This window comes from Cibotium barometz, chromosome 48, assembly GCF_041138505.1.
Source record: "Cibotium barometz isolate CiBa-2024 chromosome 48, ASM4113850v1, whole genome shotgun sequence".
Lineage (NCBI taxonomy): Eukaryota > Viridiplantae > Streptophyta > Polypodiopsida > Cyatheales > Cibotiaceae > Cibotium > Cibotium barometz.
In genome coordinates this window covers 45304100-45319512 of record NC_141093.1, presented here as the reverse complement: position 1 = coordinate 45319512, position 15413 = coordinate 45304100, and the positions used below count along the sequence as shown (strand labels likewise).

Below are 15413 nucleotides of genomic sequence, written 5' to 3'. Positions count from 1 at the left end.
AGGCCGGCGGCAGTCTCGAGGCCCGCAAGGGTAGCTTCGTGGCGGTATGGGACGTCACGAGGTAGAGGTTGGTCGGCACGTCCAACTAGTTAGCTCAATTCGTGGCTCGGTGGGGACAGCCAAGACATGTAGGCTTGCCCACGGCTATCAAGGTTGGGGAGGTGAGTCAGGCCTGCACCCCCTTCACGTTGCTTGGTTTGTTTTGCAGGTTTCGAGTCTTGTACTAGGAGCGTTCTACGAGGTGATCCCTTGGGGATTTGACAGTGGTATCAAAGCAAGCCTCGAGAACGAGCAAGTCGGTAGGTAGAGAAAAAGAGGTCAAAGAAAAGGTATGAGTTCGAGAAGATTGCTGTTTTTTTGTGCATACTGCTGTTTTTTCAGATTCAGCATGTTTTTTTTTGCATCGTAAGAACCCGTGATGGGGATTATGGTCTTGTAAGGGTTGTTTTGCTTAGCTAGAAGAAGGGCTGTGTTTTTTGAACAAGAGAAAGAAAGACAAAAGAAGTTTGTCGGCTGTAAATCTAAAAGAGAGAGAAAGAGGTATCGCTGGCTGTTAGCTCTGGAGGCTGGTTGGCGCCTGTGTGGCTGTAGCGTTTTATGGCTGTGTGGCGATTGAGAGCTGTGGGGTGCCTGGTTGGCTGCGCAGTGAAGAAGCCAGCCGCAAGAGCCTTGCACCAGTCACGCAGGCAGGCGGGCTGGTACACGTAAGCAGGCGGCCTAGTATACGCACACAGATGGGCAAGTATGCGCACACAGGCGGCACTCCAGTTGGTGCATGCAGGCGGCTGGTACACGCATGTACGCGGGTTGGTACACACAGGCAGGCAGCCAAGCGGCGCTAAGGTTGCTGCAAGAAATCGCAAAAAGCATAAACGCCGGGTGGAGGGTTTTTTTTAATAAATATAGCTTTCATTTTTTTTTTACCTCCACGCCTTACTTCCGTTTTTTTTTTTTTTGTGAACCTTAGAAAAAAGGGTTTTAAAAACCCATGCCTTGCTTTATGGGTGTTTATTTTAAAGAATATATATATATATATATATATATATATATATATATATATATATATATATATATATATATATATATATATATATATATATATATATATATATATATATATATATTATATTATATATATAATGTATATATATTATATTTATATTTATATATTTATATATTTATATTTATATTTATTTATTTATTTAAAAAAACAAAAGCAAAAGCTACATATGCTTTTGGGGAAGCCTATAAATTCCCCTCAAGAAGGCTTCTTGCCACACATCCCTCAAGCTCTCTAGCACTCTTCCTTATACAAGGCCAAGCTTTTCTCTCATCTTGCTCTCTTCAAGATGTCAACCCAAGAATCCGAGATGGAACCCATTCCCGAACGTGTAGACCTGCCAGCTATACAGAAGCCACCGATGGCGATCTTTTCAACGATTTTGTTTTAAAATCTGATTTCCAAGAGTTTAAAGTTACTTTCAAAGCTTCTTTCTCAGAACGTCAAGCACAAGTCGCCACGCAGATGCAGGCTTTACAGAGCTCCGTCTCTTTATTGACCACTACCCTATCTACTCTCTCGGGCATGGATACCTTGGCATCTGCTTTAGGCCCCAACATTACTCCAGAACAGTTTGGGAGCGAGCACAAGCAGCGTACCAAGGAGATTGTGGACACTTGGCTACATAAGTGGCAAGTCCATTTCCAGTTTCATCCATATGACGATGGAAAAAAGATTCAGTTAGCAGCAGGTTTCCTCTCAAGCAAAGCTTTGCTTTGGTGGAAAGAACTCAAACCTAAACCAACAACCTGGGCACAGTTCGAAGAAGTCTTTAAGAAAGAATTCGTCAAGAAAGAGGATGACTATGATATCGTTGCTCAGTTTGCCAGTTAAACCATGACCTTGTAGAACCTCACTTATGAGGTCTACCTCCAGAGATTTAGAGACTTGAAGATGAAAGCTACGAAGATGGATTCTACAACTCTTTTGGGTTTCTTCGTCGCCGGTTTACCCGACTCGTACCGTTTACAGGTTAAAAACAACAAATGCAAAACTTTGGACGAGGCCGTTCATTCCGCTCGTATTTATGACGACACAATGGTCTCTTCCAAATCTAAACCCGTGATCGAGCAGAGGAACAAGCAGAAAACGAAGTTCTCTGCATTGATGGCTAGCACGACATAAGGAAAGTCTTCGGACCAACCTTCGAAGAATTCTACTTCGACACCAACCAAGAAAAACCGTCTCCTCAAGGCTTTGAAGCTCAAGAAGGAGGGACGTTGTTTCATCTGCGAAGAAAAAGGACATATGCGTAACGAGTGCTCGAAGAAGAAGGATGCAAAGACCAACGCAGGACCCAAGCTGAAGGCAACTAACCAGTTGACTTTAACAGGTACTTCAATCACTGTACTTTCTCGCCCTAGTTCATGTTCTGATTGTATGGTCAACTCTAAAGTTTTTGGCTTGCATGATCTTCTCCAAGTTTATGGAGAAGTGAATGGCCATAGAATACATATTGTTCTGGACCCTGGCAGCTCACACAACTTTGTTAATTACAAACTTGTGCAAAAATTGGGTCTTGACAACACCTAGCAATCATACCTATGAGGTACACCTACCTGCGGGTCGGCAAGTATGGGATCGAAAGGTGAAGAAGGTACTGATCCAGATTCAAGACTACGAAGATACTCTAGAGTGCTATATTATGCATCTAGAGCATGTAGACTTGTTATTAGGGATTGAGTGGTTTAAGACTCTCTAAGTCCAGATAGATTGGTCTAGTCATACTTTTTCTTTTGAACATAGGAACACCCAGTATTGTATCTTAGGTGATTGTATACATCCCTCTCAGGAACCTCTTGTAAATACAATTGATTTTGGAAATATAATGGATTCTTCTTTGTATAATGCTTTCCATTGTGTCTTGATTCCACTTTCTCATACCTACTATGGATATTAATGAATTAAGTGTGTTTGAAAGCAACGAATTAAAAAAGATACTTGATTTGTTTCAAGATGTATTTCCTAAGAATCTGCCATCAGGCTTACCACTTGAAAGGGCAGTAGATCATCGTATTAACTTGGTTCCTAGTGCTCAACCTGTTAGTATTCCACCTTACAAGATGAGCCAAGCTAAGGAAGATGAGTTGGCCAAACAACTCAAAGATTATTTGAGGATGGGCCAAATCCGTCCAAGTAAATCACCTTTTTGGGATGCACCTGTGTTACTTAGGAGAAAGAAGGACAACACCTGGAGAATGTGTATAGATTACAAGAGATTGAACAAGCTGACAATCAAGAACCGTTATCCTCTCCCTAGATTAGATGACTTGATTGACCGGTTAGCCGAAGCGAAGTATTTCACAAAGATAGATTTACGCACTGGCTATCACCAGATACGTATTCATGAAAGGCATGTCGAAAGAACCACCTTTCGGACTAGGTATGGCCATTACGAGTTTCTCGTATTACCTTTTGGGTTAACCAATGCTCCAGCCACTTTCCAACAAATGATGAACAATCTTTTTCGTGCACATTTTTAAAAAATTGTGGTTGTGTTCCTGGATAATATTTTAATATATAGTCGTACTCTTGAGGATCATATTAGACACCTCACGATTATCTTAACTATCTTAAGACAAAATCAACTGTATGCTAAATTAAGTAAATGTGAGTTTTTTATGACAGAAATCATTTACTTGGGACACAAGATCGCTAGAGACGGGTTGAGCATTGACTATGATCGAGTTCAAAAGATTCTGGCCTAGCCTATACCACAGACTGTGAAACAACTTCGTTCTTTTCTCGGTTTTGTTTTTTTTCTTCGGAAATCTGGTCAGGAGTACTCTCAGCTCACACTACCGATGACCGACTTGTTGCAAGGTCGTGGACGTAAGTCAAATCAACCTATCACTTGGAATAAAGATCTGGATATGGCCTTCAGACTTTTGAAAGATAAAGTCAAGGAAACACCTATCTTAGCATTACCCGATCCTAGTCGGCCTTATGTTCTTGAGACTGATGCCAGTGACTATGCAATCGGGGCTGCTCTATTTCAAGATGGTAGACCTGTTGCTTTCGAGAGTAAAAAGCTAGACGACACTCAATCTCATTGGCTAACCCTTGAGAAGGAGCTTTATGCTGTCATTCACGCTCTCAAGGTTTGGAGACATTATTTATATGGCTCCAAGTTTGTGGTATTGATTGATCATCAGTCAATCAAGTATGTGTGTGATGCAGATGATTTGAGAGCAAGAAAAGCTCGATGGGCTGAGTTAATGCAAGATTTTGATTTTGAGATTCGTTATCGAAAGGGGTCCATGAATAGTGTCGCAGATGCGCTTAGTCGAATTAGAGAGGTGAATACTTTGTCGTTCACCGAGATTTCTACTAACTTAATTCAGTCATTGAGAGGGCTTTGCACGACTGATAGTTATTTTGGTCCATTTTGGCAGAAGATCCAAGACGAGAGCTCATTGATTGACCAAGACTCAATGACTGAGCAACCTACCATTTAGGCTACAGGAGGTCACTGGATGATTCGGAATGGTTTACTATTCGGTAATGACAAAATTTGTGTACCACAGATTCCAGACATTAGGTCCCAGATTCTTAAGGAGTGTCACGACGCCCCTTCTGCTAGACACCCTGGGGTACACAGGACATTAGCTTTAGTGAAACACACTTTTTATTAGCCAAAGATGAAAGGGTATGTAGAAGATTATGTCCTCAAGTGTCAAGTTTGTCAAGCAAATAAAGTTGAACGCTTTAGACAGGCTGGACTGTTGCATCCTTTGCAAATCCCAGGTAATAAATGGGACAGTATTTCCATGGATATCATTACAGGATTGCCAAGAACACGTCAAGGCTACGATTCTATTTGGGTTGTGGTGGATCGCTTGACAAAAATGGCTAGATTTTTACTGACCCGGAAGACCATTACAAATACATAATTAGCAAGGCAGTTTATCGAGCAATTGTTTAGACTATACGGGTTACTGCAGGACATAGTCAGTGATAGGGACTCTAAGTTTATAAGTGACTTTTGGATACTTGTTTTTGAGAAGTTGGAAACAACTTTGAATTTGAGTTCCTCGGAACATCCTCAATCTGATGGCTAGACTGAAAGAGTGAATCAGATTTTGGAGGATATGCTTCGAGCATATGTCTCCAAAAGACAGAGTTCATGGGAGGATTATCTTCCTATGTTAGAATTTGCATATAATAGTACTAAGCATACGAGTACAGGTTTTAGTCCTTTCATGCTTATGTATGGTTTTCAATCTAGATCACCTGTTACAGTGGGATTTTCAAGACTTCCGCATGATGCAGCACGTAATTTTTTGCAAGATAAGCAAGAAATGTTACAAGTTGTGAAGGAATCTATTAGAAGTGCTCAAGACAGAGACAGATTTTATTCTAGTAGACATCGTTCACCCAAAGAGTTCTCTGAAGGAACGATGGTGTATTTGCGAGTTCCGAAAAGTTCCGAGACTTTACGGACACGTCGATCTTTGAAATTATCCCCTAGATACTGTGGACCATTTCGTATTACACGACCGATTGGTTCAATCACATATGAATTGGATTTGCCTTCTTATGTGAAAGTTCATCCCGTATTTCATGTCAGTAGACTTAAGGAAGTACTCGGTGGAACATACCAGTTAGTTACTCCTCAAGAAATCATAGATGTGGAGGACATGACATTTGTTCCACACGAACCGGAAAAGATTCTTGGATTTCGTGAAAGACGGTTGCGTAATACACTTCTCACGAAATACAAGATCAAGTGGAAGGATTGTGTTGAGGAGGACGCTACATGGGAGACATTGACTACCCTTCAAAGGGATTACCCAAGATTTTTAGTGAGCTCAAGAGTGAGCTCTTAGAGGAAGGGGAGTATGTCATGTGCACAGTGTGTATCTACCGTGTGCTACACGCACACAAGACTAGCTTCGAGGCTTGGAGAAGCTTGGAGCTAAGCAGGCTGATTGGCAAGCTGGACTAGGGATACTAGGGATAGACTAACAGGCAAGCACCCAAGTATGGATGGGCGGGCGCCCAAGTGTGGACACCTGGTGACCGGCCAAGAGCCTATAAAGGGTGGCCAAGGTTAGTCAATAGTTCATAGAGTCTCGCGTGTCTTTGTGAGAGCTCTATGGTCAGGAGCCTGGATCTAGTGCAGACGTGCACCTGCTTTATGCAGCCAAGGCCGGCGGCAATCTCGAGGCCCAGAAGGGTAGCTTCGTGGCGGTATGCAACGTCACGAGATAGAGGTTGGTCGGCACGTCCAACTAGTTAGCTCAGCTCAAGGCTTGGTGGGGACAGCCAAGACATGTGGGCTTGCCCACGGCTGTCAAGGTTGGGAGGTGAGTCAAGCCTGCACCCCCTTCACGTTGCTTGGTTTGTTTTGCGCTTCCGCCAAGCAAATTGGAAAAATTATTCCTTCTCATGGTGCAGCAATGGCATAAGAACGGCTAGCCAAAGAAGGTCGCCATGAGGATGAACTAAGGGCCGAGGACGCTAAACGCAAGGATGAAGAAGACCGAAAGCGGGTAGACCATGATACCCAAGAAAGGCTTAATCGTGAGGCTATGCAACTCTAAAATCAACAGTTGATAGCCGCTATGCAGGCGAATGTTTTGTCTCTTCTCCCTACACTGGCGAGCCAAGGAGCAAGTTCCTCCATCACCCCAACCACCACCGTCATATGAGCTCAACCGAACTTCAATAAGTATAATGGTAAGTGTAATCATGTTGCAGTATTACAATTCATTCATCAATTTGTCGCATATTTTCCATGGCTAAGCTTTCAGATCCACAAGATCGAGCCCACCTAGCGGCACCTGGTCACTTGGTGGCAGCATTGGTCAAGTCTACATGTAGACTCGTTCACAGGGACTCCACAATATGTATGGAACACCTTTGTGTCCAACCTAAAGAAAAGGTTTCTCCCTCCACAGTACATGACCAACCTTGAGGATGAGTTCTACAAACTCTTCCAAAATGGGTCGCCCGTGCTCACTTACTCTAATAAAGTAATCACGTCACCACAATTAGATATATCCAAGGAGGATAAATTGAAACAATTCATTAGAGGTCTCGATACGAACATTAGGTTTACTGTACGTAATTTTGAGCCACAGTCTTATGACAAGGCTCTCACTCTTGCTCAGAATCAAGAAATGATGCTGAACGGAGGTAAGCCCAAGCTACCCCCGTCTAGCTCCAAACCCCAACAACAATCACCCACAATCCAGCAGTCATCATCTCGGGTGGGGAAGGGGACTCAGAATAGCAAAGATAATAAGAAAGAATCCCAGAGCACTTCAAGAGGCGAGAAGGATAAAACCTTCGCGCCTAAGAAAACTCCTGAGGAAAAGGCCAAGGAGGGCATCACTGGGAAGATATCTCCAACCAAAAGAGCAAACATAGTATAAGGGGGAGAACAGATGTTTCTTCTGCCACGCCATAGGGCATTGGGGCATGGTAAGAAAGATTGTACCAAGTGGCAGGCGACGCAAGCCGCCAAAGCCTCTACCTCCACAGTAGCCACCGCAACAGCTATAGTTACACTCCCGCATCGGCCACCAACGCAATCCAACTCTTGCCCGCCTTAAACGTTGTACCCACAATGGTATTTGATGAGAAGCAGGAGGGCGAGGTTGAGGAGCAAAAGAAAGCCCTCATTCGTGCTTATGGCACAGCAAAGAGACAACAGTTCATTGTTCTCTTTGATATGGACAGCTCTCAGGATGCCATCTCTCCTTAGTTGGCTAAAAAGATGAGTTGTACTCTTGTACCACATCATCTGGACGTAGACGGGTTCACACTCGGTCTTCGCACACACCTCTCTCATAAGGCTCACCAATTCTATTTCATGGTTCAAAAGGCCACATTTCAACGAGACTTAATTGTCTCACCTCTTTGGGGTGTGATGATTCTCGACATTCAGTGGTTTAGGGAGTATGCACCCGTTCCTGATTGGAGGCAAGACACCTTCATGATTGTTGTGTTAACAGTCATCTCCCATCTCCTATCTGTACCATATTACACATTAGGGAGTGAGGGCCAGTGTTGTGGGTGTGCCTACCCGTGGTAGGATTCTCTTCATTTTTTCTATCCATTCCCAATTTTGTAGGGCCCATGGGGGGGTGTCTCTTTTCTGCTGTCGGCTGTAGTTTTGCTGGCTGACCAAGAGGTGCTCACTGAGTGCTAGCGGACCACCTTTTGCTGGCCGACTAGGTGTGATGCTGTGAGGATTACTGTTATTACTTAGTATTACATCCACTATCTGTGTATTTAAGACTGAAACTGAAAGTAAACTTGAGAGACTTGAACACAGATGTTTGATTGATTGATTGAAACTGTGATACAACAGGCTCCTTATATAGGAGTTCAAGAGACACGAATGAAAAGACACATCCCATGACCAATAGTCATGACTCTAGGCGAAGAGACACATCCTTTGGACGAATAGCTGTAACTATTGGGTGAAGAGTTGCAACCCTAGAGCGAAGGGGTGTGACCAGTCACATCGAAGGAGTGTGGCTCTTGATGAAGAGGCATGTCTCTTCGTGACCATCCGAGTGTAGGGGTCCTCTGTAATCATGTCACTTCAGTATCTGTAACCATGAGGAGACTGTGTATAATGAACTAAGTCACAATCGTGACATTCCCTCCCATTTAAAATAAAACCCATGTGATTAAATGAGAGTCGGTCGTCTGCCAAAGAATTCTTGGAGGAGTTGAGGATATTGTTGCATTTCTTCATCTGTCTGCAAAGTAGAATCTGACTCATCCAAGTCCATCCACTTAACAAGAAATTCTGTAGTAATCTTCCGTCTTGTTTCTTTCTGACGAACGTCAAGAATCTTCTCAGGAACAAGAATAATGTGATCATCTTCAATCTCAGGAACGTAAGAAGATAACTCTGGAATAGATGAATCTCCTTGTATGTATTCCTTGAGCCAAGAGATGTGAAATGTCGGATGAATTTTTCCCCAAGATGGTGGAAGATCCAACTTATAACTGACAACTGAAATCTTCTTTATAACTTTAAATGGTCCATAGAAACGCGGTCGCAACTTCGGAAAGACTGACTTTACTGTCTTATATCGATGCGGTGCAACATAAAGCAAAACCAAGTCACCTTCTTGAAACTCAGTATGCCTTCTGTGCTTATTCGCATACTTATGATATTTCTGCTGAACATGAACCAGTCTGTCTCGAACTTGCACAAGAATATCTTGCATTTCTTGAATCAACTGATCTGCTAATGCCACCTTGTGTTGAAGAACAAAGTTTGTAGGCACAAGCGGAGTGTGACCATATGCTGCTTGAAAAGGAGTCATTCCAGTGACTGAATGCGGAGAATTATTGTAAGCAAACTCCACAAGAGGCAAATATTCTTCCCAAGAAGCTAATCTTGTCTGAATATAATGTCTAAGCATTTCTTCCAAAATTTGATTTACTCGTTCTGTCTGTCCGTCTGTCTGAGGATGATAAGCAAAACTGAACAAGAGATTTGTACCAAGAGATTTGAATAAGGAAGTCCAAAAATGTCCAGTAAACTTCGGATCTCTGTCAGAAACAATAGATCTTGGCAATCCATGAATTCTGAAAATATGCTGTACGAACAACGCTGCAAGATCTGGAGCAGAAACTGTCTTCTTGCAAGGAATAAAATGTGCCATTTTGGAAAACCGATCAACCACTACTAAAATTTGAGCATTGCCTTTCTGCGAACGTGGCAAAGTAGAGATGAAATCCATGCTTATGCTTTCCCATCTTTCCTGAGGAACTGGCAAAGGCTGAAGCAATCCTTGAGGAAGTTGTCGTGAAGCCTTCATAATTTGACAAGAGTGACAAGCTTTAACAAACTTAATAACATCCTGCTGCATCTGAGGCCAAAAGTATGTTGCTGATAACAGACGATATGTCTTGTTAATTCCAGGATGAGCTGCAAAGGGTACTTCATGATGCTCTTGAATAAGGAGTTTCCGCAAAGATGCATTGTGAGGAACACAAATGCGATCTAAGTACTAAAGTAAATCATCTGCAATTGTATATGCGGCAAACATATTCATTTCTGCAACAGTAGGATGAAGAGATTTGAGAGCTCGAAAGACATCTCCAAAGTCTCTATCTGTCAAATACTCATGCTTAAAACATGCAGGAATCTCCATCTGCACATTTGAGATAGCAAAGTTCGTAGCTCGAGGCATGCAGCTCAAAGCATCTGCTACCACATTCTATAATCCAGGAACATAGAGTATCGCCATGTGAAAATTTGCCAAAAATTCAACCCATCGTCCTTGACGAGGATTCATCCTCATTGGCTGAGTAAAGATGTAAGTTAAAGACTGATGATCTGTCTTAACCACTGAATCTGCACCAAGAAGATAATGCTTCCACATTCTATAAGCATGAACAATTGCCAAAAATTCCTTGTCATAAACGGGATATCGCATTTGAATAGCCGAAAATTTATGACTATCAAAAGCAATAACACGATCATTCTGCATAAGAACGCCTCCAGATGCTCTATCCGAAGCATCTGTCATGACGTCAAACGGCTGAGTTGGATCCGCAATAGCCAAATTGTAAGTGGCAAAGGCCAATCAACAATGACCTTTATCTTCTTAGGATCAACTGCAATACCATGCCCAGAGATGATGTGTCCAAGATATTCCACATGATCTTTGAAAAATTGACTCTTCTTCTTGTTGATGTACAAGACATTCGTACGGAGTACGTCGAAGACAATCTGCAAATGCTGCTTGTGATCGGCTAAAGTCTTACTGAAGACCAAAATGTCATCCAGATAAACGATGACAAACTTATCCAAGTAAGGACCAAAGATGTCACTCATCAAAGTCATGAAAGTAGCTAGGGCATTGGTTAACCCAAAAGGAATGACCAAAAATTCATAATGTCCATATTTTGTTCTGAAAGCTGTCTTATACTCATCTCCAATTCGAATCCTGATTTGATGATAGCCGGACTTCAGATCAATCTTCGAAAATACCTTCGCACCAAGCAACTGATCAAAGAGCTCATCGATGCGAGGCAAGGGAAACTTATTCTTGATTGTTTGCTTATTAAGGGCACGATAATCAATGCAAAGTCGCATAGATCCATCCTTCTTCTTGACCAATAAAACTAGAGCACCAAAAGGACTTTTGCTTGGACGTATATGACCTTTATCCAACAACTCTGCCAATTGTCTCTGAATTTCTTGACATTCTGAATAAGAAACTCGATAAGAAGCTCGAACTGGCGGTGGTTGTCCAGGAATTAGATCAATCGTATGATCTACAGAACGTCGAGGAGGCAATGTCGTTGGCAGCTCGTCAAGAAATAAATCCATATAAGGTTGAAAGAAGGGCTGCTGTAAATAAGAAATATCTGATGGCGAGGATTTCGATTGGTCAACTGTATTGTCTTCTGCTTCTCGCAACATAACTAAGGCAGAAGTGCTGTCGCGTTTACGCACTAAGCGTTTGACTTGCATAGCAGAAACCACAGTAATCGGCTTAGAATTAAACAGACCTCGTAATTCCATTTCTCGATGATTATGATAAAGTCGAATGGAATGATCTCGAAAGCTGATCAAAGGATCATACTCATATAACCAAGACTGTCCAAGAATCATGTCATAGTGTGACAGGCATAATAGAGAAATTCAGCTAATCCTGATAATCCTGAATCTGAAAATGCAACTGCTGAATCCGTTTGCTGCAATGCAAGAAAGAACCATCTGCAAGTTCCACTTGGAAAACTTCCGCACTCTGCTAAGTAGGTAATCGTAACTTGCTGACGAGAGTAGTTCCCACAAAATTAGTTGAGCATCCACTATCAACAAGAACATTGATAGGATGCTGGCCAATAAATCCCAATAAGCTCAAAACTTGATTGGAAAGGGCTAACAGGCACTGAAGTATGGTTGTGGGCATTTAACATTAAAGCACTGACAACTTTAGAAACTCGCACTGCATGAACCACCTGCTTGCCTTTTTCTGGCGCAGAAGGATGATGAGGATGTCCATGTTCACCTTCTGGGCAACATTCCATGTTGGAATTCTAGCGAGAATTACGCTTTGGGCACTCATACCACCTGTGTGGTCCATTGCAAATTGTGCAAAGACCTGGAGGGTTGGCTTGAGAGGTAGAAGGTGCCGATGTAGAGGCTTGCTGACCTGCTGAGGTATCGCGGCGAAAACTGCAGCAATTGTTGGGTCGGCGACCTTGCCAGTTGCGTCCTCGATTCCGATTGTTGTTGTTGGAAGAGGATCCTGTTTGGGAGGCTGCTGCTTGACCTGAAAATCTAGGCCGAAAGGGCTGTTGCCGAGTAGATTGTTGACCAGAGGATTGGAAATATTGAGACTCAGGTTGAGATAAATTTCCTCTGCGATTGTGCTGGGAGAAACGAGCACTGTTTGAGGACCGATTGCCAAAGAAGGATGTCATGGGTTGTCGTCGTAGATCTCCAAGGCGCTCTACATAGGCAATGGCAGCATCTATGGTGAGAGGGTTAAACTTCTGCACATCTTCCTGTAAGTTGGGTTCAAGCCCATCGATGAAGCTGTGTAGCTTGTCAGCGGGGCTGAGGCTCTCGATTTCCAGAGTTAAACGTTGGAACTCTGTGATATATGCGGCTGAGGATCCTGTTTGCCTCAGGCAGCGGAGAGCAGACCGGGCATGGTAGTCTGCACTGGCAGGTTCAAAGGCCTTGCGGAGGGCGCGCCGGAATTTATCCCAAGTAGGAGTGTGCTTACCATCTGCAACACGTCGTTGCCACCATAGAAGTGCTGTATCCTTGAGTAGTGAACTGGCTAAAACCACCTTCTTGCTTTCGACCAAATCAGTATCGGTCAAATATACCTCCATTTTGAATATCCATTGGTCAAGCACGCGCTTGTCGCGGCGACCATTATAAGGGGCAGGCAGTTTGACATCGAGTTTCTTTTTTTGTGCAGCATTAAATATTTTATAAAGAAGTTGGAGTTCTGCATTGTTTACCTCGGCAGTTGGATCTGGTTCATCTTCATTTTCTGCTACCGAAGTCTCTGAAGAAGATGGTTGTGGATCACTGGCTGGTGTGTGCGCTGGATGGGGCCGCTACAACTGGTCGAGTCGTCTGCTGATGGTAGAGAGACTTGTCGAAAAAGTCTGCTGAAGTGTCTCCATCTGCTCGCGTAATGATGTAATGGCCTGCATTTGCTCGTCTTGTTGCGGGCCCTCCTCCTCTAAGATAGATGGCATGTTGGAGCTACTAGAGTGAGTAGCGCGGAGAAGCTGGTGAAATATGTGGTATTGCTGGAGGAGAGAGTGACACTGAATCGTCTCCCAATTCTGCTAAGAAATTGGAGCCTAACTCCGAAGGCTCGAAGTCTTCCATCTCGTTGAGAGGAGGTGTCTCTGCAAGGGTTAAGGGAGTGTAATCTGGCACAATGAGCTCGCTGTATACTCGAACCAAGGGCTGAAGCGAGATGATCCGGTTTACTGCATCCACACGGCACTCGTCCAGGAAATATGCAAGATGTGGGTACCGTCCCAAAATAAACTCGTAATGAGCAAGATGGTGTGCTGGACACGTCAAGTAAATATGCCAGATCACCCACGCCTGTAACTGAGTGGCGTGGCGGTGATTGACGTATAATAAAAAGTCCAGGGGACCTGGTACATGAACTGGAGCCGGAACAGGTTCTGGAGCCGGAACGGGCGCAGGTTCGGGTGCCGGAACAGGCTCTGCAACAGGTTCGGGTAATAGGGCGGACTCCGGTGTGGGTGTATCGGGTATAATAATTATTTCCGGGGCTGGGCGAGGATTCTCGGGCAATATGGCCTCCGAGACCTCGTCTATGTACGAGATGTAACGCTCTGGCTGATTGCTGTTGGGTTCCATTGGACGCCTGGTTGAGAAGGGAAATGTGTGCCAGAGTGGAGAGAATTCCCTGGCGTGGCAGCGTGGGAGAGGAGCGAACCTTCCCTGGAACAGCGTGCGAGAGGAGCGAATGGGCTGGCCGGTGGACTAATTCGTTGCGCTGGCCCCATATTCGCTTTGTTTTTTTTTTTTGACTTGACTTGACGAAAGGGCACGTGGGTTAATAAAAAGGGCCGCCCAAGTTAATTAATGGGCTGGCCGGCTGGGAAGGTCGAGTTTATTAAACCCACGAAGGGCTGCGCGTAAAAGGACCTACGCTGGCTGATTTGTATGACGAGCGATTATGCACAGGCGACCAAGAGGTGCGCAGCCATGGGGAATAGCGAAGAGGTGCCGCCAAGGTGAAGGGGTACCTGCCGGGCTGATTTGATGACCGTTCGTGTGAAGGGATGCGAACCCATACACGAAAGGGCACAACCCAATGAAGAGGCACACGAAGGGCTACCAGCAGGAAATCTCCTCACCGGGTACGCCACACACACATCTGTGCATCTATCTTCTATATGTGAATTGAGAAAGAAGGTTTAGGTTACCTCATACTCATAGATGTAGGTTCCATCTTTCTTCTGCTTCCATACAAAGCCGGGTAGGGGAGTAGAGCGGAGAGGGTGAGAGGCTCACAACCATAGGCCCGGGAAAAAATTTTGCTCTGATACCACTGTGAGGATTACTGTTATTACTTAGTATTACATCCACTATCTGTGTATTTAAGACTGAAACTGAAAGTAAACTTGAGAGACTTGAACACAGATGTTTGATTGATTGATTGAAACTGTGATACAACAGGCTCCTTATATAGGAGTTCAAGAGACACGAATGAAAAGACACATCCCATGACCGATAGTCATGACTCTAGGCGAAGAGACACATCCTTTGGACGAATAGCTGCAACTATTGGGTATACTGGCCGACCAGTAGCCCTTGGTAGTATATATAGCACTCAATCCCCCCACACACCATTGTACCGGATTTCGTGTATAAAGTAGAGTTTACATAGCATTTCTGTCTCCTACAGTTCTGCATTTCTGTTCTCTCAGGTGTTTGTCTCATTTCCGCTGCCCGTTCTGACACGGTGTCCGAGCCCCAGGTGGCTTGAAGCTTGGAGACAGTGAGAGCGTTCGGGACAACAGCAATTGGTGCTGATTGGAGTGATTTTGGGCTGTTCGGGACGTGGAGAAGCAAGTAGAAGGCGTGCATCATTGTTGGACAGCCACCTTGCATAGCAGTTCTCTTCTTCATTTTTTTCCCGACCCACCCTCCCTCCCTCCCTTCACAAGACCTCGTGAACCACCGAGATGGCAAATTTGCTTGAGATGGCAGAAAAGCATGTGAAGATCCCCACCATCCCGAAGTTCTCGGTGGACCGACAGTTGGACAGGAACAACTATGGCATCTGGAAGGTAATGATGGAGTCTATCCTAGAGTCTGTCCTAGAGTCTTATGATTTGGTTGATTTCATTGTGC

The 15413-nt window shown here is 44.0% G+C and overlaps 2 protein-coding genes across 2 annotated transcripts in view; both read right to left on the bottom strand.

Annotated features, from left to right (window-relative positions):
* The window catches only part of LOC147611213 (uncharacterized), a 43710-nt gene that overhangs the window by 27059 nt on the left and 1238 nt on the right, over positions 1-15413 (bottom strand). The gene's annotated exons all lie outside the window — the stretch shown is intronic.
* On the bottom strand, positions 13278-13910 carry LOC147611214 (uncharacterized). Its single transcript, XM_086785824.1, has one exon. The coding sequence runs from the start codon at positions 13908-13910 to the stop codon at positions 13278-13280; it is 633 nt and encodes a 210-aa protein (XP_086641950.1).

Bases quoted from the DNA above. Each gene is read 5' to 3' on its own strand.
- LOC147611214 (XM_086785824.1), bottom strand. From the start codon at position 13,910: ATGGAACCCAACAGCAATCAGCCAGAGCGTTACATCTCGTACATAGAC.